At 43.9% G+C, this 24,458-nt stretch overlaps 1 protein-coding gene across 1 annotated transcript in view; it reads right to left on the reverse strand.

The window, feature by feature from the left end:
- Positions 1-24,458, reverse strand: part of KNL1 (kinetochore scaffold 1) — a 437,074-nt gene that overhangs the window by 220,074 nt on the left and 192,542 nt on the right. The window contains exons 11-12 of the mRNA XM_082274949.1: positions 11,969-17,926; positions 6,361-6,502 (exon numbers count right to left, since the gene is read on the reverse strand). Coding sequence (XP_082131075.1) covers positions 6,361-6,502; positions 11,969-17,926 — 6,100 coding nt within the window. The remainder of the gene's footprint in view (positions 1-6,360; positions 6,503-11,968; positions 17,927-24,458) is intronic.

Here is a 24,458-nt window from a genome sequence, read left to right on the forward strand (position 1 = left end):
TGAGTGCGGTGTGTGAATGAACTCCAAAAAAAGGATTTTATGGTGAGTACAAAAATCCTGTTTTCTCTTCCGTTCATTGACAGACACAGCTCGATATTTTTCACCATAGGGACGTCCTAGCAGTTCCAAACATGAATGTGCCGTCACAGAAGGGGGAACCTGACCCATAAGTGAATAAGCATGGGAATCTGTCAGTCTGATCAATCTGGAAATGGTAGCAGAAAAAGCAGGAGCCCCTTCCGTGGCCGTCCGTAATCCCAAGAGCGAGTCTGACCTCTGAAGGGACCCAATGGCTACCAAAATAGACCCAAAGGCTACCAAAATAGACCCAAATAGCGTCAAGGAATAGGCTTTTAATGACTGAAAATACATCAGAGGATGAAGAGAATCTATTGGAACTTCCCAGTAAACATTTTGTACACCGCTTGCCTTGTGATCAAATGGAATTAGACATTTCTAGTCCGAACTATGTTTTCACTGGCAACTCAAATCGAGAAAGTATACATTCCCACTGGGAATCTTTTTGTATCTTTGATGAAACTGTCGATCAGGTATGTAACATGTCAGACAAATGCGAACATTGTTCCCATAACAGTCAACAATAAACACCCTAGTAAGGGTTTCTTTGATCAAACAGTATGTAACCAAGGTGAAATGGAAATAACGAAGTGTCATACCACTGCCATTGAAAGTAAAATAGGGACTTAAGTGCTGTACCCAACGCTTGGCTTCCACCGACTGACACACCGCTTCAGTAAACCATGAGGGCAGGGGCTGGTGGCAGAGGTCAATGATGTTACAAGGGATGGGGCCAAACAGTGACATCATTGACTGGGGCAAAGTAAATTACATCACTCCACCCCCATGGTTTACTTTAAAGGGGGGGGTTGGCCAGTGTCTGTCAGCAGGAGCCTAGTGTCTGGAGCAGTGTTTTTTTTTTTTTTTTCTTGTGCAGGCGACGTTTGTGGTTGATGGAGCTACAATGACTGGAATGAGATCACCCCAACGTTAAGAACATGTGACCTGACATAGCTCAGGGGTGGGGATTGGGAGATTTACTCACCCCCCCCCCCCCCTTCCTGCCCTTTTCCTGGTCTGCCAGAGTGCTTTTTTTGTTTTGTCATGAGGTTCCCCCCTAAAATCCATACCATTTTTTATTTTTAACACACATTTTATTGTTGGTTTTTTTTGGCTTACATTCAGTCAGCGAGTCATTGTTTTCAAGATGGCTCCCTAGCAACCAGCAACTCTGAGATGAACGATCATGTAACGGAACCGCAGACCCACACTGTTTGTGGGCTTCTGTTAGTATACGGCTTCCTCCAGCATGGACATATATAGAGATTCCAGCCACCCCACATACAAAAACTAGCCTGAACTTAGTTTGTATGTGTCTGAAATCAACACTCTATTGAAACACCAGCACATACAGATATACACTGTGGGACAACCCCTTCCCCCTTAGCAGCCAATCCACATACACATATACATATACATCCGATAAGTTGATCTTTAAGGCAGACAGAACAACAGAACAAAGGAATTTTAGGTACTTAATAACAAACCCCACTCCACCCGATTATCTAGCAATCTGAAAAGTCAAATTGTTCATCTTCATATATTTCCTGAGGGACACTGCTCAGAAATATTATTAAAATTAAACTCCTGCAAATGCTTGGAGGTTTGTAAACCATGCTGGCCAAAGACTCGGCACCAGGGAGAGAGCCAGAAGATGCCAGTGTGGGACTTTCTTAAATTGTTGGAGCAGAAGTAATATGGATTTTAGTTCTGCTTTAAGCACACTGGCAACTGTTATAGCTGTCACTAGAGGCATGCCTTGCATGTAACAGATTTGGGAAACTGATAAAATTGGTGGGTTTAGTTCTGCTTTATCCCATTGTCTATCAGTGCGGTTTATAAAAGTGTCTGGTAGCAACTACCATGCTGCATCTATGATGCTGGTTTAGTCTTAAAGAGGAAGTAAACCCTCCTCTGGAAGTTGTACCTATAGATAAGCCTATGATAAGGCTTACCTATAGGTACTGTAAATATCTCCTAAACATGTACCGTTTAGGAGATATTTACCTTTAATGCAGCCAGTGACGTCACTGGCGCATGCGCTCTGAAGGAACGGCAGATCGTGCCGTTCCTTCAGAGCCCCGTGCCGTGACCGTCAGCTCCCGCGCGCGGGAGTGACGTCACCGCGGCTCCGGCCAATCAGATGGCCGGATGCCGCGACCCTGGAAGACGGGCGACTGAACATGTCGCTCGTCATACAGGTGAGTGAGCGGCACGGCGGGGGCTCGTTCTAAGGTATTTCATAATGAGCTAGTATGCGATGCATACTAGCTCATTATGTGTTTCTCTTGCAGGATGTAAAAAAAAAAAATTTTAAACGGGTTTACAACCTCTTTAAGAAAACAGAATTTTTGTAACAACTTACCATAAAATTATTTTCTGAGTCCTGACAGTCGCCGCCCACTCATACAGTCTTCACTTATGGGTATTGTCCTTATCCATAGGGGTAAACTAGGCAAAAGATTTTTGTTAAAATCATACATAAAAGCATTTGCATGTACACACCCACAGGGGGCTGTCACTCTGGACCATACTCTCATGCTAGCAGCATTCCCAACTCCATTTGATAACAAGCAGTATATAGATCCAACAACCCCAAAAGAGGGGCGGGGGCGGCGACTGTCAGAGGACTCAGAGAAAAGAAGTTCTTACAAAAATTCTGTTTTCTCTTACGTCCTCTGACAATCGCCGCCCACTCATACAGTCTTCACTTATGGGACGCCCCAAAGCAGTGTAGACTTGAGGGGTGGGAAACGCGACCGTCACAAAGGTAACGCAACCCAGGTCAGAGAAAAGAACCTCATCTTCAAGAGAAGGCAAAACACTGGGTAACAGGAAGCTCAACATGAGCCAACAAAACCCAGGAAAGCAAAAAAAACCAATGGGTGAATCCCCCAACAAGAGGGGATAGACGCAAAACCGTCACGTCCCCCTAAAGCACAGCCGCACTAAGAACTTTGTGGCCAAAGGAGGCATCGGCCGATGCCAAAACATCAAGTTTGTAAAAATTTGGTAAATGTATGCACAGACGACCAAGTCGCCGCTTAGCACACCTGGGACACCGACGCCTGATGGCGAAAAGCCCAAGACGCACTCACCGCCCTGGTAGCGTGTGCCCTGACAGGGAAAGGCGGAACCTGTTCCCTAAGCGAATAGGCCTGTACAATCGGCAGTCCGATCCATTTAGAAATGGTTGCCGCAGAAGCAGCCGTATCCTTCCGAGGACCTTCAGGAAGGACAAAGAGAGAATCTGACTTTCTGAAGGATTCAGTAGACGACAGGTAGAACCTGATCGCCCTGACAACATCCAAGGAATGCAAGGCAAACTCCTTGGGGTGCTTAGGCTTCGCACACAGCGAAGGCAAAACAATATCGTCATTGAGATGGAAATCAGAAACCACCTTCGGCAGGAAGGATTGAAGAGGTCGCAAGACCACCTTGTCCCAAAGGACAACCAGGTAGGGCAAGCGGCAGGACAAGGCCACCAACTCCGACACTGCAAGCAGATGTGATAGCCACTAAAAAGGCAACTTTATGTGACAGAGCTAGCAGAGAAATCTCCCTGATATTTTCAAAGGGAGGACGTTGTAAAAACGGACAGGACCAGATTCAATTCCCAAGGGGCTAATGGCGCCCTCCTAGGGGGAGCCAGATAACGCACACCTTGAACAAAAGCGCAGAACAAGGAATTTGATGCCAGAGGGCGCTGGAAAAGAATAGCCAGCGCAGATAACTGACCCTTAATAGTGGTCAGCGCCAAACGCTGATCCACACCAGATTGCAGGAAGGCTAACACCCTCCCCACCGAAAAGGAGCGAGTATGAAAATCCCTGAGATTCACACCAGGCAAAGTAAGCCTTCCAGGTATGATAAGAAATCTTACCAGAAGAGGCCTTCCTAGCCTTGAGGAGGGTAGGAATGACCGCCGACAAGAGACCTCGATCTCTCAAGACCTGGCTTATAACAGCCCCCCCGTCAAAGCCAGTGACTAAAGCAGGATGGAAGATCGTCCCCTGCGATAGCAGATCATCTCGTAAGGGGAGCCGCCAAGGAGGCTCGATGACCAGTTGCATGACGTCCGTGTACCAGGACCGGCACGGCCAGTCTGGAGCCACTAGGATCACCTGCTTTCGTTTCCGAGGCCAACCTGCGAAGGAACCGGGACAACATTGAATCTGAGGAAAGGCATAGAACAGATGATACTGAATCCACGGCACCACCAGCGCGTCCGAGGCGTCTGCCAGAGGATTGCGAGTTCTTGCCACGAACCATTCCACCTCGCTGTTGAGACGAGACACGAACAGATCCACGTTCGGGGATCCCCATCGTGTACACAGCATCAAACACCGCCGGGTGTAGGGACCATTCCCCTTGGTCCAAGGTCTGGTGGCTCAGATAGTCGGCTTGCCAGTTCCTTAACACTCGGAATGTGAACTGGCGAAAGTGCCGAGACCCGCGTCTCGGCCCATGAAAGAATCTCGGCCACTTCCTTGGCCGCCCGGGCACTCCTCTAGGCGATTGATGTACGCCACCGCAGTGACATTGTCCGTCTTCACACGCACAAGGCGGTCCTGCAGACGACCCGACCAATGCAACAAACAGTTTGATCACTCTCAGTTCCTTTCCAAGGAATGAGGATGTCTGTCCCACCAGGCCAGAATCTCCGCATGCAGAGATCACATGTGGAATTGTGCAAATGGCATCGCCTCGAAGGCTGACACCATCAACCCTGAATTAGCAGTCCTGGGAATTTGGAAAGCGCTGGCCCTTTAAGTAGGAACCGATGCGGATCGCACCGCGAGGTACCGCAGCAGAAATTAAATATTGTCACAAGCAAACAGGAAAGTGACTGCCAGCATGAAAAAATGACCCAAGAAAGGCTAAAAGACCCCCAGAAGTGCATACATACAACCTCCATGCTTTGCTGGAACGATATGCAGTCTGAGGAAAGGAAATTATGTCATCAGCTAGAGGACACAGACTAAGGGAAAATGGCTGCCCATGTAATGTAATGGGGAGGCTTCATGAAAATGGTCGCCGAGCCCATGTTTTGGAAGGACCTTGCCACATCCAAGATGGCGCCGGAAGGGCGCGAAATTGGTGCAGGGAGGAGCGCAGAGCCCATAATGAAGCTTAATAGCACGCCCACACTAAAAATGGCGGCCCCACGATTTTTCGCAGCGGGCCGCACCCACATGTCTGGCACCCCCCAAAAAGTGAGAGGGGACCCCCCCCACAGCGCGGCAGAACCGCAATAGTGCCCACAGGGACAGGGAGAGACCGGGAAGGACACTGACAGACATGAGTGGAATAATACAGACATCACAGGCAGACTGTCATACCCAACACAGGGGCCCCACAGACACCCCCCACATAGAGGGGTTACTCACCGACCAGCGATAGCGTGGGTGCCGCCGTGAGACGGGAAGCCTCCCACCCCAGGTGGGGGTACCGTCAGCCAACAGGACGCTAGCTACACGCGGTGAACCGCAGTAGAGTCAGCCTACCGAAGTAGCCACATTCGCGGGCATTTGTCCCTGAGGACAGGGACAGGTCATTTGCGAGGCCTGAGCGTACGCATAGCCTGCTAAACGCTCAATGGCAGGCTGGGATTCCGTAAGGTTCTCTGTCCTGACACACCAGGACAACCAGTCCGATTCCCAGCTCCGCAAAACGCTGTAGTCTTCTGAGTCTGACTAACTAAGCGCAGGAACAAATAAAATTCTATCATGAGAAAGAGAAAAACACTTTTTCAGAAATAAAATGAAATAAGAAAAGTAGAGAGGCTGAGACCGCAGCCCCAGCAAGGGAAAGCCTGTCTACCCCTTATCTAGGCAAAAGACAAACTGAGTTGGGAATGCTGCTAGCATGAGGATATGGTCCAGAGTGACAGCCCCCTGTGGGTGTGTACATGCAAATGCTTTCATGTATGATTTTAACAAAAATCTTTTGCCTAGTTTACCCCTATGGATAAGGACTATACCCATAGTTGAAGACTGTATGAGTGGGCAGCGACTGTCAGAGGACGTAAGAGAAATATATAGTTGGAGAGTTTCACTCGGAAACTAAAAATCTAATATATATACATACATACATACATACATACATATATACACATATACATAAAAACACTGTAAATACCCTTTATTGTATGAAGAGACTAGATCTTCAAAACAAATCTAATTTTAATGACTTAACATCCATGCACATATAAAAACTTTAAATTGTTTTTTTTTTTTTTTTGCAAGCACAAAGTCCCAATGTAACCAGATAATTACTTACTGCTTAGTTCAACAGACATCCCTTCTCCTCTTGAATCATGGGAGCTACTGCTACAGTAAGTCTGTTCCAAAGTTTTGCTTGTATGATGAGATGAAAAATCATTTCTAGAGCATTCGTCTGGACTTTTAAAACCAACAGATGTCTAGACAATATAAGGATAGTTATATACAAAAAATAATGCAGATTAGCAGACTTTAGATACCAAGTGGTAAATACGCAAATATATAGAGCGTACGAGAGTTACAACTTCAGCCAGGTGTAAATTGAGGTCTGTGCCTACAAAGAGGATCTCTTTTAATTACTCGGTTCCAATGATGCCTCCTATGTCAAATAGTGATATTAGATCATCAGAAAAAAAGTTGGGGGTAATGTACTTAAGGCTCCATGCACACAGGGCGTCATAAAAACGTGCTCCAAAGCTGTTTACATAACGCCGGGAAACAGCAGCTGTAAAAACGTGCTTTCAGTAGCTTCTTCTACTAACGTTATTGCACGTTTGGCCACAGTAGCTGTTAGCAGCGTTTTTTCTGCCTCCATTCAAAATCAATGGCTCCCTACGGGAGCCTATTGATTTGAATGGAAGTCACACCGCAGGTCGGATCAGGGTGATCCGATTTGCGGTGCGACCTGCACTGTGAGAATCTTGAGGGGGAACTCCACGCCAAAATGGGGAAAAAAAACGGCGTGGGGTTCCCCCCCAGGGCTCCAAACCAGGCCCTTCGGGTCTGGTATGGAATTTGAGGGTAGCGAGCGGCCCCACCCCCCCTGGATCATACCAGGCCACACGCCCTCAACATGGGGGGGTGTGGGTGCTTTGGGGCAGGGGGGGCTCTGCACCCCGCACCTCAAAGCACCTTGCCCCCATGTTGATGAGGACAAGGGCCTCATCCCCACAACCCTGGCCGGTGGTTGTGTGGGTCTGCGGGCAGGGGGCTCATCGGAATCTGGAAGCCCCCTTTAACAAGGGGGCCCCCCCAGATCCCGGACCCCCTCCCTATGTGAATGGGTATGGGGTACACTGTACCCCTACTCATTCACCCCATAAAATGCAGTGTATGGAAATAACGACAGGAGACGTTTTGGAAAATTTATTAAAAATCTTCATCCGGCTCTTGTCCTCTCCGGGGGTCTTCTCCTCTCCGAGGGTCTTCTGCTCTTTTGCTGTCCGCCCTTCTTGTCTTCTCCTCTCCGGGGGTCTTCTGCTGTCTTCTGCTCTTTAGCTGTCCGCCCTTCTTGTCTTCTCCTCTCCGAGGGTCTTCTGCTGTCTTCTCCTCTCCGGGGGTCTTCTGCTGTCCGCCCTTCTGCTGTCCAATCTTCTTGTCTTCTCCTCTCCGGTCTTCTGCTCTTTTGCTGTCGGCTGTCCTTCTTCCTCCGGTCCTCCTCCTCCGACGTCTTCAGCGATTATGCCGGCCTCTGGTCTCTGCAGCTTATTATATAGCCATTAGGGGCGTGGTCGCCAGATGACGTCATCGGGAGACCACGCCCCCTTGCGTCACAGATGACGTCATCTGGCGACCACGCCCCTAATGGCTATATAATAAGCTGCAGAGACCATAGGCCGGCATAATCGCTGAAGACGTTGGAGGAGGAGGACCGGAGGAAGAAGGACAGCCGACAGCAAAAGAGCAGAAGACCGGAGAGGAGAAGACAAGAAGATTGGACAGCAGAAGGGCGGACAGCAGAAGACCCCCGGAGAGGAGAAGACAGCAGAAGACCCCCGGAGAGGAGAAGACAAGAAGGGCGGACAGCAAAAGAGCAGAAGACAGCAGAAGACCCCCGGAGAGGAGAAGACAAGAAGGGCGGACAGCAAAAGAGCAGAAGACCCTCGGAGAGGAGAAGACCCCCGGAGAGGACAAGAGCCGGATGAAGATTTTTAATAAATTTTCCAAAACGTCTCCTGTCGTTATTTCCATACACTGCATTTTATGGGGTGAATGAGTAGGGGTACAGTGTACCCCATACCCATTCACATAGGGAGGGGGTCCGGGGGGGCCCCCTTGTTAAAGGGGGCTTCCAGATTCCGATGAGCCCCCTGCCCGCAGACCCCCACAACCACCGGCCAGGGTTGTGGGGATGAGGCCCTTGTCCTCATCAACATGGGGGCAAGGTGCTTTGAGGTGCGGGGTGCAGAGCCCCCCCTGCCCCAAAGCACCCACACCCCCCCATGTTGAGGGCGTGTGGCCTGGTATGATCCGGGGGGGGTGGGGCCGCTCGCTCGTCCCCTCCCCTTTCCTGGCATGCCGGACTGCATGCTCGGATAAGGGTCTGGTATGGATTTTGGGGGGGACCCCACGCCGTTTTTTCGGCGCGGGGCTACCCTCAAATTCCATACCAGATCCGAAGGGCCTGGTTTGGAACCTGGGGGGGAACCCCACGCCGTTTTTTTCCCCATTTTGGCGTGGAGTTCCCCCTCAAGATTCTCACAGTGCTGGTCGCACCGCAAGTCGGATCACCCCGATCCGACCTGCGGTGTGACTTCCATTCAAATCAATAGGCTCCCATAGGGAACCATTGATTTTGAATGGAAGAAAAAAAACGTATAAGGTGGCTTAACGCACGTTAAGCAACGTTATGGAGCCTTATGGAGCCTTTAGCAGCGTCAGACGTTTTTTGCAGCTTGACGCTGGAGCTCCTGAACCCACAGTTCCTGGGTTTTTTTTGGAGCTGTAAAATGCCTATGCCACTTGGAGCTCCTAAAAGCTCTATGTGTGCATGAGGCCATAGAATAACATGGATGGGCGTTCTGCAGCTGCAAAAAAAAACGTCTGACGCTGCTAACAGCAGCTGTAAAAACGTCCAGTGTGCATGAGGCCTAAAGAAGACAGACAGCCTTAAAAATATGGATACACTTTCTAAACCCTTACTAAAAAAAGGAATCTACTCACCTCGCCTAAACCCTTACTAAAAAAGGAATCTACTCACCTTGTCCTATTTTTTGTTCCCTCACTGGCTGAAACGCTGAAGAATCTCATATGCCAGCAAGGGAACAGCAACGGAGTGACACTTCGCTGGTTCGGCCAGTGAGGGAGCAACATTATAAGAACAGGTGAAGAGTCTGATTCTTTCACTGGCAAGTTGCACTGACTAGATAGTAAGCAGACAGGCGATACAGAAGTTGCAAGGCAAAAAAAAAAAAAAAAAAAAGAGACCAGTTGCATTTTCCTAGACAATGCAGTGTTCAAGTGCTACCAAGTTGTAAAACCAAAACATTTTGTAGTACATTTGGTGCCTACACAAAAGCAGACATTGAACTTGATTTACTAAAGGCAAATTTACTGAGCACTGCTAATGCACTTCAAGTGCATTCGCTCAAGATCTGAGGGAGAGCTCTGCTGATTTCTATCGTCCATATCAAAAATTGCGAAAAAAGGAAACAGACTTTGCAGGCACTGGGTATGATCAAATCACATACTTTTACAATGCATTTAAAAACATCAAAAAACGAGAAAAAAAAAAAAGCATACAACAGTTATATCCCATATGAGGGAAATATGAGATACAGGCTTGATAGGGAAATCATTTACATTGGTGGTAATACACATTAATACAGTCACAATGATATGCCAGTAGTATGGATACTTCACATCGGGACGATCATGGCCACAGGTGACAGGGAACGGTACTGTTGTCCAGGGGTGGTCGAACGATGTGTGTTAGCAGTAGATCATACAGTATCGTTGAACCATATTGCGCGACATGTTTTGCCTTATGCTTCCTCTCGGAGCTAATGGATCAATATTCTGTAGAGTTCAGTAGGCAGTGATGGTACAAGTAAAAAGGTATAACAAATACCCGACAGGAAGGATATATGAAGGATCAGATTTGTGACTTGGGTGGTTGTATAGGTAAACACACAACCCGGCGTTAAAAATCAACACAAGTTGGTATAAGACACCTCAATTGATGTGCCAATAAAGCATACTTGTAAAGAGTAAAATACTCATACACATAACAAGTATCTGTATTCACAAATGCCTGGTAAGGCCAGAGGGATATCCCTTAACATACACCCAATCCCACAGCATACATCCTCCCTGGATGGGGGGTAGTCACCATGCTACACCCCATCTAGGGAGGATGTATGCTGTGGGATTGGGTGTATGTTAAGGGATATCCCTCTGGCCTTACCAGGCATTTGTGAATACAGATCAGTGTTAATTTTGGCAGCAAATTTCAATTTAGTTTTAGTCTTAGTCTTAGGACTAAAATGGCATTTTAGTTTTAGTCCTATTTTAGTCTTCTGCAAGTGTTTTAGTTTTAGTCGTATTTAGTCGACTAAAACTCCAGTATATTTTAGTCGACTAAAACGCCCTACATTTTAGTCGACTAAAACTAATTTTAGTCATCTATAATCAAATGGGTGTAGTTCAATGCATTATTTAAGCATTTCTCTACAATTTACAAACTCATTATATATACTACTGCTGGTCCTGGAGTGAAAAATCTAATATGTTATTACTTATGCTTTGAGCATGCACCAGTGTTAATTTTTGGCAGCAAATTTCGATTTAGTTTTAGTTATAGTCTTGACTAAAATGCCATTTTAGTTTTAGTCGTATTTTAGTCATCTGAATTGTCTTAGTCGACGAAAACGTTTTAGTCGACGAAATTAACACTGATACAGATACCAGTTATGTGTATGAGTATTTTACTCTTTACAAGTATGTTCTATTGGCACATCAATTGAGGTGTCTTATACCAACTTGTGTTGATTTTTAACGCCGGGTTGCGTGTTTACCTATACAACCACCCAAGTGACAAATCTGATCCTTCATATATCCTTCCTGTCTGGTATTTGTTATACCTTTTACTTGTACCATCACTGCCTACTGAACTCTACAGAATATTGATCCATTAGCTCCGAGAGGAAGCATAAGGCGAAACATGTCGAGCAATATGGTTCAACGATACTGTATGATATAATGCTAAAACACATTGTTCGATCCCCCTCGGGATGACAGTACCGTTCCCTGTCACCTGTGGCCATGATCGTCCCGATGTGAAGTATCAATACTACTGGCATATTATTGTGACTGTATTAATGTGTATTATTACCACCAATGTAAATTATTTCCCTACCAATCCTGTATCTCATATTCCCATCACATGGGATATGACTGTTGCATGCTTTTTTCCTCATTTTTTTATGTTTTTAAAAGCATTGTAAAATAAAGTATGTGATTTTATGATACCCAGTGCCTGCAAAGTCCATGTTTCCTTTTTTCGCAATTTTTGACCCAATTTAGGATGTGGCACTTATTACCTTACCCATACGCCCAGCACACCGCTATCTGCGAGCGTATTTTCCAACTCCTCCATCATTCATATCATGTACAATTAAAAATGCGTGTTTTTTTTTTCCTTGCATGTTCCCCTCAGATCTAGAGCAACTGCACTTGCAATGCACAGACTATTTGCCTCTAGTAAATTAACCCCCTTGCAGGGAAGAATGAACCAAAACAACAAGTACATCATAAATATTTGTCTATTATGAAATGCAATTGGTTAGAAAATAAATTTCAGGGTACATCAATATTTGTGCCATTTTAAAACAGCCCAAACCTCAAAGAAAAAAAAAAATCAGAACATGTGTAATTATTAAACCCACCTGTGTATTTTCTGTGTCAACCTTCCTTCTGACCCGCTTTTCTCTATGTAATGTTGTATCATCTTCAGTGTATCTGGCTCTTTTGTGACTATTTACAGAGTCTTTAGACAAACATTCATTCAGGTTTTTGTGCAAAGCTTCCTTTTCACACAACTCTTCCCAAGCACCTTCTGGCACATCATACTGGAACAAACTATTACCATCGTTGTCATCTAGGCAAGCAGGAAGCATCTCTTCATCTATACACTGACCACTGTCACCATCAGCAAAAGCCTTAAGAAGACTCATGGATGTCCGGGAAGTTTGGGTTGGTGGTTTAGAAAAGGTGGAAGGAGCCAACTCTTGAAGGTTACAAGTGCTAGAATGCCTTTTACTTGGTAACTTTGGTTGAACCATGTTCACAGACAATCTGTTTTGCAAACAGCTTTCTTTTATCAGTCCACTGTCTTTTCCTATAGGTTTATTTTCAGCTTGGATGTCTTTGATGGACACCTGTTCATTAGGCAAAGACTGTTCAGGTATACAACCTCCACTAGTAAGATTTAGAGGCTGAGGCAGTGTGGACAACTCCGAGCAGGAGACTGGTGCAGTATGATTGCTTGACTTGTTCTTTGACTTCTCTGTTAAACCTCTTATTTTCAGTTGGATATCTGCAATACTTCTACGCCTATTTTTTTCTTTCAGTGATCGCTCAATTAATGACACATCCTTTTGTAAATTATTAGCCACTTTCTCACTTTCATGTTTATCTGAGGAAAACACAATACTTTCGGCAACAGAACCGTTTGAATATTGGTTATTCTCTGGTAAACTGCCAATCATTACTTTGTCTGTAAAATCAAATTTGACAGATATATTCCCAGTTTGTTCAAGTATTTGTCCAGGGTTATATTGGCTGCTATCAGATTGGTCATTTGGGGCATTATACCTTTTTTTTCTGTTTTGCAAAGTAATTTCAGAATTTGGTTCAACAGACTCTCTAACTCCACAGTCCTTTTCAGACAAACAGAATGACACCCTTTTTGATAATCTGTGCTTTTTTGTCACTTGGTAGTCTTGAACTGTACCTGTATAGTTCTGAGTGACACACGCCTCAGATTGTTCACTACAGAGATTTTCAGCTACAGTTTCCTGCTTCTGAGATGCACAACTGGCACTTGTTTCAGAAGAAACACACAAGTCAGAAATCAATGAAAAAGCATTTATAGGTTTATGGTCATCTGCAGTCTGTGTATGCAGCGGTATAGTTTCTATACCAACAAATGGGGCACTGAGATCTGTTAATGCATTTCCATCAAGTTTAATATACTTGTCATCTAAAGCCATATCCATTTTTGGATTTGCATTCTTGTGGTCTGAAACAATGCCTTTATAATTATCGGAAGTGAGAGAAAATATACTACTAGGTCTTTTCATTTCATTTCTACCACAGTCAACTTCTTTGAACTCCTGCTCAATAAACACAGTATTACAAAAAGTAACATCCATCTCTGCTCCTAAAAACAAGCATGTTTTTTCAGTACCAGCAGATGAAGTTTTTTTCCCTTGCTCAGGTAAAGCATCAGCTGCCACTGAATCAATCTGTGTGAGTTCCATTTCCTCAGAAGAAATTAGTGTCTCACTTGGCAATGATTCGGTAAAATTATGGTGTTTGGATCCCCTTTTCGCTGTTGTGTCTATGGGTAGTTTTAAATAGTTTTCACATTTTTGTGATGTTGCAGATAATAGGTTTGACGTTTCTACAAACTTGACAACCTGTACATTTTCACAGTTGCTTTCATTGGAGTTTTCACAGCAATCTTCTGTAACAGAGTTGACTTTTGCAACAGCAACGTGAGCTCTGGTGATTTCGGTAGCTTCTCGTTTACACGAAAGGACACATTCATGCACGTTTGTTTGAGGAGTCCCTTTATTTATAGTAAACGTGTCATTCTTTAACATTTCTGCATCTGTATTAACTGTTAATTTCACAGGCATATCCTTTGAAAACCCAGATGTGGCTTTATGTATAGGAGCATAACTCTCCACAGGACACTTCGAAGGAGTAGTCCCTATTTTACTTTCAATGGCAGTGGTATGACACTTCGTTATTTCCATTTCACCTTGGTTACATACTGTTTGATCAAATAAACCCTTACTAGGGTGTTTATCGTTGCCTGTTATGGGAACAATGTTCGCAGTGGTCTCTGACATGTTACATACCTGATCGACAGTTTCATCAAAGATACAAAAAGATTGCCGGTGGGAATGTATACTTTCTCGATTTGAGGTGCCAGTAAAACCATGGTTCGGACTAGAAAGGTCCAATTCCATTTGATCACAAGGCAAGTGGTGTACAAAAGGTTTACTGGGGAGTTCCACTAGATTCTCTTCATCCCCTGATGTATTTTCAGTCATTAAAAGCCTATTCCTTGAAGCTTCACGTAGCAAACCATAGTTTTCATTTATTTGTGCCCTTGCATTATTGGTTACCTCTTCACTATTGATATATATTAATTCAGTTTGACCAACCAGAGGTTCAGTTCCACCATGCAAACCAATGGGCGTATGTGTAGGTAGAACATCTTTAGACTTAACCAGAGTGTGGGACTCCATTCTTGCAGGTATATGATCAATAAACACTGTATTTGACTTTGTAATGTCCATGTCAGCTTCTTCAGAACCTGCTGAATTAGCACAACAATGTACTAGATTATTTTTATATGATCCAAAATTACATGCAAAGCCGTTTTGTGTTTTGCTTAAATGGGTAGCCTGCACTTTCTCCACCTCACCCTCAATAGCTACAGTATTTGTCTGGGTCAAATCCGTGTATGGTGAACTGAATATTTTGTCTTTGGACAAGGCCGACATAGTAGATACTCCTTCAGCATCCTTTGCCTTATCAGTGATGAGCGGTTTAGTATAAACGGTTATCTTTAGGTCATCTGGATCAGAAGGCCCAGTTAACTTTATAAAGGTATTTTTATTTTGCTTGTCATCTTTGATCTTTTCATCGGTTACTATACGATCAATGAAAACTGTATTGGACTTCGTGATATCCATGTCATCAGCAGTAAATGCCACTGTTTTCAAGGGAACAGACTGACTTGGTAACTCATTTATATTTATTCCATCAATAACTGCTGTGTGGCTTTTTGTATATTCCATATCATCTTCAAACACAACAGTCTTATCAAGACAAGGGGCATGGGTAAAAGCTTTAATATTTGTAGAGTTACCAGGCAGTAAAATCCTCTTAATAGTGACAGTGTTTGCACAAGTCATATCCGTCTCTTGATTAGATCCAAAAACACCAGGGTTGCCTTTTAACTGACCAGTCAATGTCTGGAATGACATATTAGTGATAGTCATAGGACTGCCAGATGCACCCAATTCAGATTTGCTTGATGGCACCAGGATATCCTCTTTAACCAAATCAATTTTACCAACACTCTCACAATCTTTCTTGGATTCAAGTACCAAGTTTTTGTTAGGCAGACATCTGGGCATAGCCAAAATAAAATCATCCCTTTGGAACCTTTTTGACAGGGTATCCTCATCAATTGCAACAGTGTGTGATTGTGTGATATCCATATCCTGTTGGTCATTTGTAAATACCACTGTCTTGTTATTGTTGGATTCATTTATGGTAGGACCTATCAGTAAGCCGGCAGTTTCAACCATTGTCATTTCCATGTCATCCAACACATGTCTAGTCCGATCAACAGCATTTGAAGAGGGTTTCTCTTTTGCACTGGTGAAATTATTTTGATTAATGCAAGTTGTGTGGCTTTGGGTCAGCTCCATGTCATCACCATCATTTGAAAAGAAAACTGTTCTGTTCTGAATGGTAGATAGTCTTGAATCACCATTTACTTTTTTATCTTTAAGAATTGACTTTAGCCGACGGGTACTGTCTGACACAGATATCATTTTACTATTAATGGCAATGGTGTGTGATTTGGTCAACTCCATATCATCCTGGTCTGAGGGGAAAACCATGGTATCTTGAGTGGTTCTGCATACTTGGCCACCTAACTTCCCACACACTACATCAGCAGGGTCAGCACAACTGCCATGAAATCCAAGACCTGGATTGCTCAGTGATGTCATTTTGTGATCTACAGAAGCCCACATTGATACAGGATTGCTGTCTTTATTAGGTCCAAGTACTATGTTTATTTCCTTAGTTGAAACACTGTCATGTTCTTTATTATTGCCATCGCCAGTATCAAGCATGAATCCTTTGCACCAGGCATCACCATCAATAGCAACAGTATGTGATTGTGCAATGTCCATATTTTGATGCGCACCTGTAAAGACCACTGTCCTATTATCGGCTTCAGCTAACGCAGGCCGAATTTGTAAGCAATCATTTTCAGCCACAGTCATTTCCATGTCCATTTGAATGCGTTTTGTCTGATCAGTAGCATTTAGAATACAATTTTGTGTACTATCTGATAAATTATTTCTCACTAAAGACTTCTGATTAATAGGCACTGTATTACTTTTTGTGAGATCCATGTCATTACTATCCCCTGAAAAGAAAACAGTTTTGTTAAAGCCAGAAGATGATCTTAAACAAATAAAGTGTGATCTTTCATCATTAAGACTTGGGTTTGAAATGCAGGTATTACTTGTAACATCAGGTGCGCTACCGTCAATGGCAATAGTATGAGATTTGGTCATCTCCATATCATCTTGTTCACATGCAAACAAAATGGTTTTCTCAGTGAAAGGAAGTGGGTCTTTTGCTTTTGAAACGGAAAATGGATTTTGAAATTTTACTTTCTCATTGACACATTTGGATTCAGCATCAGTGTTGCCTAGAATTGTTTTGTTTTGTCCAAGGTCTCCTACTGACTTTGGGGATAAGGGATTCAACTGAGCCAAGGCTTGTTGCCCATTCAAATAACTTTTAGAGTTGGAAGAAGCCACCTGAAAAGGCAACAATAAACCAAAACTTCGCTGTCTCTTTCCAGACTGAATAGCGTCACTAGTCAGATCTTTACTAAACATTTCACATATTGCTGGCTCATCGATGGCTATTGTATGGCTCCTGGTCATATCCATACTTTCTTCCGGACATAATGTATCTTGATTCCCAAAGAATACATTACTGTCTCTTTGAACAGATTGCCAGTCTTTTTTAAAAGTGTTTTTAAAGAAAACGGAATCGTTTTCAGTAAGTTCCATTTGATTTTCATCAGTAAAAATAATGGTCTTTTGATTATCGCATGCAACATAGGTCTTTGTTTTATCAGGCAGAGCATTTTCCTTTAAAACACCGTGTATGCGTCTCGTATGACTAAATGTCATGTCCATGTCATCTTCGCAAAGCAGAGTTTGCTCAATGGAAACAGACTTCGGTGGTTTAGGATTGGCTCCTTCGAAAAGCATAAACTCTAGTTTATTACAAGTGCTGGAATGTGACATTGAAGGGTTGCCTGAACTTAAACTTGCCAGCTGATTGACCGTAGGAAGGAAAGATGTAATATTTGTCGTGTGGCATTTTGTTAAATCAAGCCCATCTTCTTGGTCCCTGAACACACAGGTAAAGTTTCCTGTATCTTCCAGAGCATTAGAAAATGGAAATGTGGTCTTTGTGGAGAACAGGTTTTCTTTGGAAACAAAAGGAAAAATATTTTCTTTGTCCACTCCTATTTTTGAAGATGTGCTTTCATTTCCCAAACGTGCTAAAAAGTCACCAAACTTTATTTTTGACTGAGTAGATGAAGTAGTGGAAGGCTGACATTCCCTAAGCTTTTGACCAGCTGTTGAAGATTTGCAATCAAAGCTACTAGACTCCTGACTTGCTGGGGCTCTTAAGGTTGCCAAAAATAAACTGGTATCTATTTTCCTTGGTTTTTCTTCAATAAGTCCATCAATAGCCACTGTGTTGCTTGTAGTCATATCCATATCATTGTCAGAAGAGAAATAAATAGTTTGCTCTTTATTACAGTCCATATTATTCCACTAAATAAAAGAAAAAATAAAAAAAATAAAATTTAAAATGGAGGAGGCATGAAAAGAACAAAAAAAAGTTATCCTACACAAAACATTTAACCACTTTACCACCGGAGGATTTTCCTGCTAAAAGACCAGGGGTTATTTTGCGATTTTTTACTGCGTGACTTTAACGGACAATCGCGCGGTCGTGCGACGCTGTACCTAAACGAATTTCACGTCCTTTTTTTCCCACAAACAGAGCTTTCTTTTGGTGGTATTTGATCACCTGTGCGATTTTTTGATCACGCGCTATAAACAAAAAAAGAGCGTAATTTTTGCAAAAACAACAATATTTTTCACTTTTTTTTATATGAAATTCCCCCAAAAAAAAATGTAAAAATCAAAATTTTTTAAAATTTTCGGCCAATTTGTTTTACGCTACCTATGTTTGGTAAAAAAAAAAATCGCAAAAAGCGTATTTTGATTGGTTTGCGCAAAAGTTATCGCGTTTACTAACAAAGGGAAAGATTTTTGTCATTTTTGGTGGTTTTTTTTTTAACGAGTAATGGCGGCGATCTGCGATTTTTTTTGCGGTACTGCGACATTGCGGCGGACAGATCGGACCCTTGACTGACATTTGTGACACTTTTGGGGGTACCAGTGACATTACTGCAGTAATCAGTGCTATATATATGCACTGTTACTGCAAAAATGACACTGGCAGGGAAGGGGTTAACAGTATTGGACAGGGAGGGGTTAAGTGTGTCCTAGGGGCGTGATTCTAACTGTGCAGGGACAGGTCTACTAGTGTAAAAACAAAGATCAACAGTTCTACATAGTAGAACTGTTTGATCTTCACTTTTACACAGGGAGAACTGACAGGTGGCTTGTTTACACAAGCCGCTCTGTCTTTCTCCCGCTGTACCGACGATCGTAGTGTGACCGGCGGACATCGGGTCCGCCAGTCACACTCCCGCACTCCTCCGTGAACGAGCCGAGGCGGGCGCGCGCCTCAGCGGGCGCGCGCCCGCCCGCTATTGGCTCTGGAAGGAGTGACAGGCGAGCGACGTAGACCTACGTCACTCTGCCTGGCCGGGGCCGACTGCCGCAGTAAATATACTGTGCGCAGTCGGCAAGCGGTTAAATATAAGGCAAAAAGCAGTTGCACACACTACATCTGAAACACAGGTACATATATGAAGCTCTAATTGTAAGCGATATATATATATATATATATATATATATATATATATATATATATATATATATATATATATATATATATACACACACATACATACACACACACAAATATATATACATAAACACACACACATTTATTTTCAAGCCCATTTCTAATAATATATATATATATATATATATGTATATGTATATGTATATATATATATATATATATATATGCGCAAGGGAGAATTAGAACAGTGGAGGAGTCCTCTATCCACCTCGTTTTGTGGATGGGAAAACTGTATGCCTTGTTTCCGATCAGTTTGCTGGCTTATTGAAATAAAATGTCTGTAAAGTAAAAGTAGGCTATGGCCAGCCTCACTGTCAAGATAAACAGGTAATCAAACTGTTATGGTTTTGAAAAAAATACTTGCTTGAATATCCTGCTGACCCTCAAACTGGCCTTAATCAGTCTGCAGAAAAATGACAAAACTCCAAGCCTAAAGTGCATGTTCTGGGTCAGCAATGCTGGAAGGGTAAGGACCATGAGATCTACATCAGCCATTTAGTCTTTTTTGTTGGATAGGTCAACAATAGAAGCATCTATATAAACATAAATTTCCTTAAAGTGATTGTAAAGTCTTTTAAAAAAAAAAAAAATAAAAAAGCCAGAATTCTCCTCTTCCTTGGTTCCTCTTGACACTCCTGGCCCCTCCCTCCTGTTGAGCACCCCCACAGCATGCAGCTGCCTATGGGGGCACCTGAGCTGAGTCACAGCTCCCTGTCTTCTCTGGCTGACAGACAGACAGCAGCAGGAGCCAATCGCGCCGCTCTGCTGTCTCAGCCAATAAAGAGGGGAGTCCCGGGCAGCTGAGACACTCCTGCAACATTGCTGGATAGAGGTGGACATAGGTAAGTATTAGGGGGGCTGATGGGGTGCTGCTGCACACAGAAGGTTTTTTTATCTTAATGCATAAAATGCATTGATAAAAAAAATAAATAAATAAAAAAAAAAAAACTTCTGCCTTTACAATCCCTTTAACCACTTCAATACCGAGCACTTTTCCCCCTTCCCGCCCAGGCCAATTTTCAGATTTTAGCGCTGTTGCATTTTGAACAACAATTGCGTGGTCATGCAACACTACCTAAACCAAATTTTTTTTCAAATTCAACTTTATTTAAACAAAGAGGGAACATACAGTATACAACATGTGTATAAACCAATTCAGGTCACATCAAGGGAGAACATGAAAGTACGTCACCATAAATATCCAACGCATGTGAACTTGAATAATCAGGAACCATATGTGTATACTTAGTGACATAGTACCCTTGTAAATGGACTGGAATATACAACAACCAAACGCATATATATCACAACGGGCAAAGCAAATAGGCACCAGGCATCCCAAAGGCATGGTTTCGGATTTCTGCGGGGTACACGATGTGGAGTGAGCGTAGAGGGCCATACCAAATGAGAACACTAGTTTTAGATGTAATAACACGTAAGAGTCGTGCCTACAAAGGAAGGGTGTAAGGCAATGGTCAAGAAAAGAACAGGCGGGGGAAAGAAAAAGGACGAAGAAGTGGCAAAGAGGAACGGGAGGATCAAAGGTGAGAAATATAAAGATGGGAGAAGGGCTATAGATAGCACAAGATGGGAGGTGAAATGAGCCCCCCGTGCGGGCGACCTCAACACTATTCAGCCCATGTCCAGTGGGGAGGAGGTGCTCAGGGCCTGCCCCTCATCTGAAAGAACGAACATATCCCAGCACGCCCACGTCTAGAGTACTGTTCCCGTCTACCTTGTGCGGAGAGTACCACCTAAACCAAATTTATCTACATTTTTTTCCCAAAAATAGAGCTTTCTTTTGGCGGTATTTTATCATCGCAAGGTTTTTTGCTAAACAAATAAAAAGACCGAAAAGTTTGAAAAAAAAAAAATAATAATTTGTAAATAGATACTTTTTTTTCCTGCACTGATGAGGCCGCACTGACAGGCACTGATAGGGTGGCAGTAATATGCGGCACAGATATGTGGCACTGATGGGTAGCACTGATATGCAGCACTGATAGACGGCATTGATCAGCAGCACTGACAGGCAATAATGGGCACTGGCAGGCTCCCTGAGCCCTGATTGCCATCCCTGGGGTCATGGGTGGGCATCCCTGGTGGTTCTAGTGGCACCCCCCCCCCCCCCAAGGGTCTGCACTGGTAATCAATGCTCTGATTACCAGTGCAGACCCGCCCCCCCGTCAGGAGAGCCGCAGATCGGCTCTCCTCTACTCGTACAGCTGGTCACATGGTAAAGAGCCTACGTCAGTAGGCTCTTTACCGAGATTGGAGATGCGGTGTGTCCGAGTGATTGACAGATCGGAGACCCTGACTGACATTTTTGACACTTTTGGGAGTACCAGTGACATTGCTACAGTAATCAGTGCTATAACTATGCAATGTTACTGTAAAAATTACACTGGCAGGGAAGGGATTAACTTTTTATCCCTAGGGGCGTGATTTTAACTGTGGGGGGCGTGGCTTGTGATGTAACCACAGAGACATACGATCCTACATAGCAGGATCGCATAGCCTCTGTACTTACATCAGGGAGAATGACAGACGGCTGTGTTTACATCAGCCGTCCTTCCGTCCTCCCTCCCTCTCCTGCGGGAGATTGCGAGTGGCCGGCAGACAGAGCCGCCGGTCACACGCGGGGGTGCCTGTGAACGAGCGGCGGCGCGCGCTCGCACCCTACAGGCTCCTGGGCGAGCGACGTAGTACTACGTCGCTTTGCCCAGGAGCGGCTGACTGCTGCAGTAAATGTACTTGCAGCGGTCGGCACGTGGTTAAACAGCAGCCTGAAAAACCTTGCGGCCAAAGGAAGCATCCAAAGATGCCAACACATCTACTTTGTAGAATTTTGTAAGCGTATGCACAGACGACAATGTTGCCACCTTGCAGACTTGCAGCACCGACGCCTGATGGCGTAAAGCCCAAGGAGACACTCAGCGCTCGTGTAGAATGGCCTTCACCAGGAAAGGAGGAACCGGACCCTTCAGTGAAGCCTGAACTACCATCTGCCTGATCCATCTGGATACGGTCACTGCAGATGCAGCCAATCCCTTACAAGATCCTTCGGTAAGGATAAAAAGAGCGTCCGATTTTTTAAAAAGTACATACATATTTGCCAGCACACCATGGATCTTGCAAAAGCAATCCAAAAGCTTTATTGCAAAAAAAAAGATCACATCAAAAAACAGTGCATCGTTTCGGAGCCACGCAGGACCCCTTCGTCAGGCATGTGTGCGCACATGCCTGACGAAGGGGTCCTGCGTGGCTCCTAAACGTTGCATTGTTTTTTTGATGTGATCTTTTTTGCAATAAAGCTTTTGGACTGCTTTTGCAAGATCCATGGTGTGCTGGCAAATATGTATGTGCTTGTAATCGATCCAGTGTCCAGCTGGTGACAGCTTCAGCACCCAATATATATGTGCCTATATACCAGGAAGGTGTGCGATGGGAATATGAACTTAACTGATTTTCTATAAAGACTCAGTGGTCTCCAGATAGACCCTGATCACCCGAACTGAGTACATCCTTAGAATGTTTGGGCTTAGGGCAGAGTGAAGGCAACACAATGTCTTGATATGAAAGTCAGAAACAACCATAGGATGAAACATCTCATTCGGTCGAAGTACCACTTAATCCCTGTGTATGACCAGATAAGGTGAGCAACAGGACAATGCTACAAGTTCAGATACTCTGAGCGGAAGTAATAGCCACCAAGAAGGCAACCTTTTGGGACAACGAAAGCAGAGAAATTTCCCGAATGTTCTCAAAAAGGAGGCTTTTGAAGAACAGAAAATACCAGATTGAGATCCCATGGAGGTAGCGGGGACCTTCTGGGAGGAGCCATATGGCGCACTCCCTGTATAAAGGTAGGAATCAAAGCACGGGTAGCTAAGGGGCTTTGCCAATATATAGCCAGAGCCGACACTTGGCTTTTGATAGTGCCCAAAGCCAACCGCTGTTCAACTTCTTTCTGCAGAAAGGCCAAGATCCTAGCTATCGAAAACAAGCGAGGGTGCACCTTTAGGGATTCACACCATGAAATATACGATTTCCATGTACAATTATATATCTTCCAAGAAGTCGACTTCCTAGCCTTCAATAGCGTAGGAAACACAGAGTCAGAAAGACCTCCATCTCTCAACACCTGGCTTTGAACAGCCATTCCGTTAAAGCCAGCGACTGAAGCAGGATGTAAGATTGGACCTTGAGACAACAGATCTTCCCTGAGAGGAAGTCTCCAAGGAGCATCGGCGACCAACCTTACTAGGTCTGCATACCAAGACTGGCGAGGCCAGTCTGAAGTAGTGATCGACCGATATCAGCTTTTCTTTGCCGATATCGATATGTTTGCCATTGCATATCGGTATTGGCCGATATTTTCGTACATTTAAAATTGTATTTTTTTATCACTTCACAAGTTTTAGCTGTGGTGAATTTGCTTATGTCACAAGACATGCTATCTGGAGTACTCATTCACCTGTCCCATTCTGACCTACAGGGTCTTGTGATCTCCAATAGGAACGCGGGTTTGAAACGTGTGTGTGTGTGTATATATATATATATATATATATATATATATATATATATATATATATATATATAAATATAAATATAAAATCAGCTCACAAGAAGTGTTCACCTTCTACTCCCTAGCCTTCTCCCTCACCCCTATAGTGGATGATACCCTCTGCTATTTCATAGTATGGATTACTCCTATTTATTCACGAACCATTACCCATGCTTCGTTCCTCTCGCTATCCCCTTCCTACTCATACTTTTTCCCCCCTTTCCATTCCCTTCCTTCTCCCCCCCCCCCTTTTCCATTCTCTTCCTCTCTCCTCCCCTCCCTTCCCCCTTTTTCCCCCCCTCTCCCTTCACCTTCCTTTGCCTTTCCCCTTTTTCTGTTTCCCCTCTTTTTTCCTGTTTTTCCCCTTTTCTATTTTTATCCTCATTTCTCTGTTCTCTCTTACTCTAGTGTCTCAAGCATTGGGAATATATGACAGCTTCATCTTATAACAGATATTTATTATTAATTAGTGTCCCCCTTGTCCACCGGTGAGAGTTTTTGGTGGTTGACCAGTTGTGGGAGTTGGTGATTGGCGCCATATCCAGGTCAGCCTAAACCCTTCCACACTAATTGATTTACAATTACCTTATATGTTTGTATTTTTGTGAATTGTATTATTGTTCTGTTCCTTTGTGTACTGTACTCATTTATGTGTTATCATCCTTAGAGTGCACGTATATTAACATCCTCCTGAAGAAGCAGATATTTCCGTGAAACACGTTGAGCAATGTACGTCT

Source organism: Pelophylax lessonae (assembly GCF_965119305.1).
Source record: "Pelophylax lessonae genome assembly, chromosome: 13".
NCBI lineage: Eukaryota > Metazoa > Chordata > Amphibia > Anura > Ranidae > Pelophylax > Pelophylax lessonae.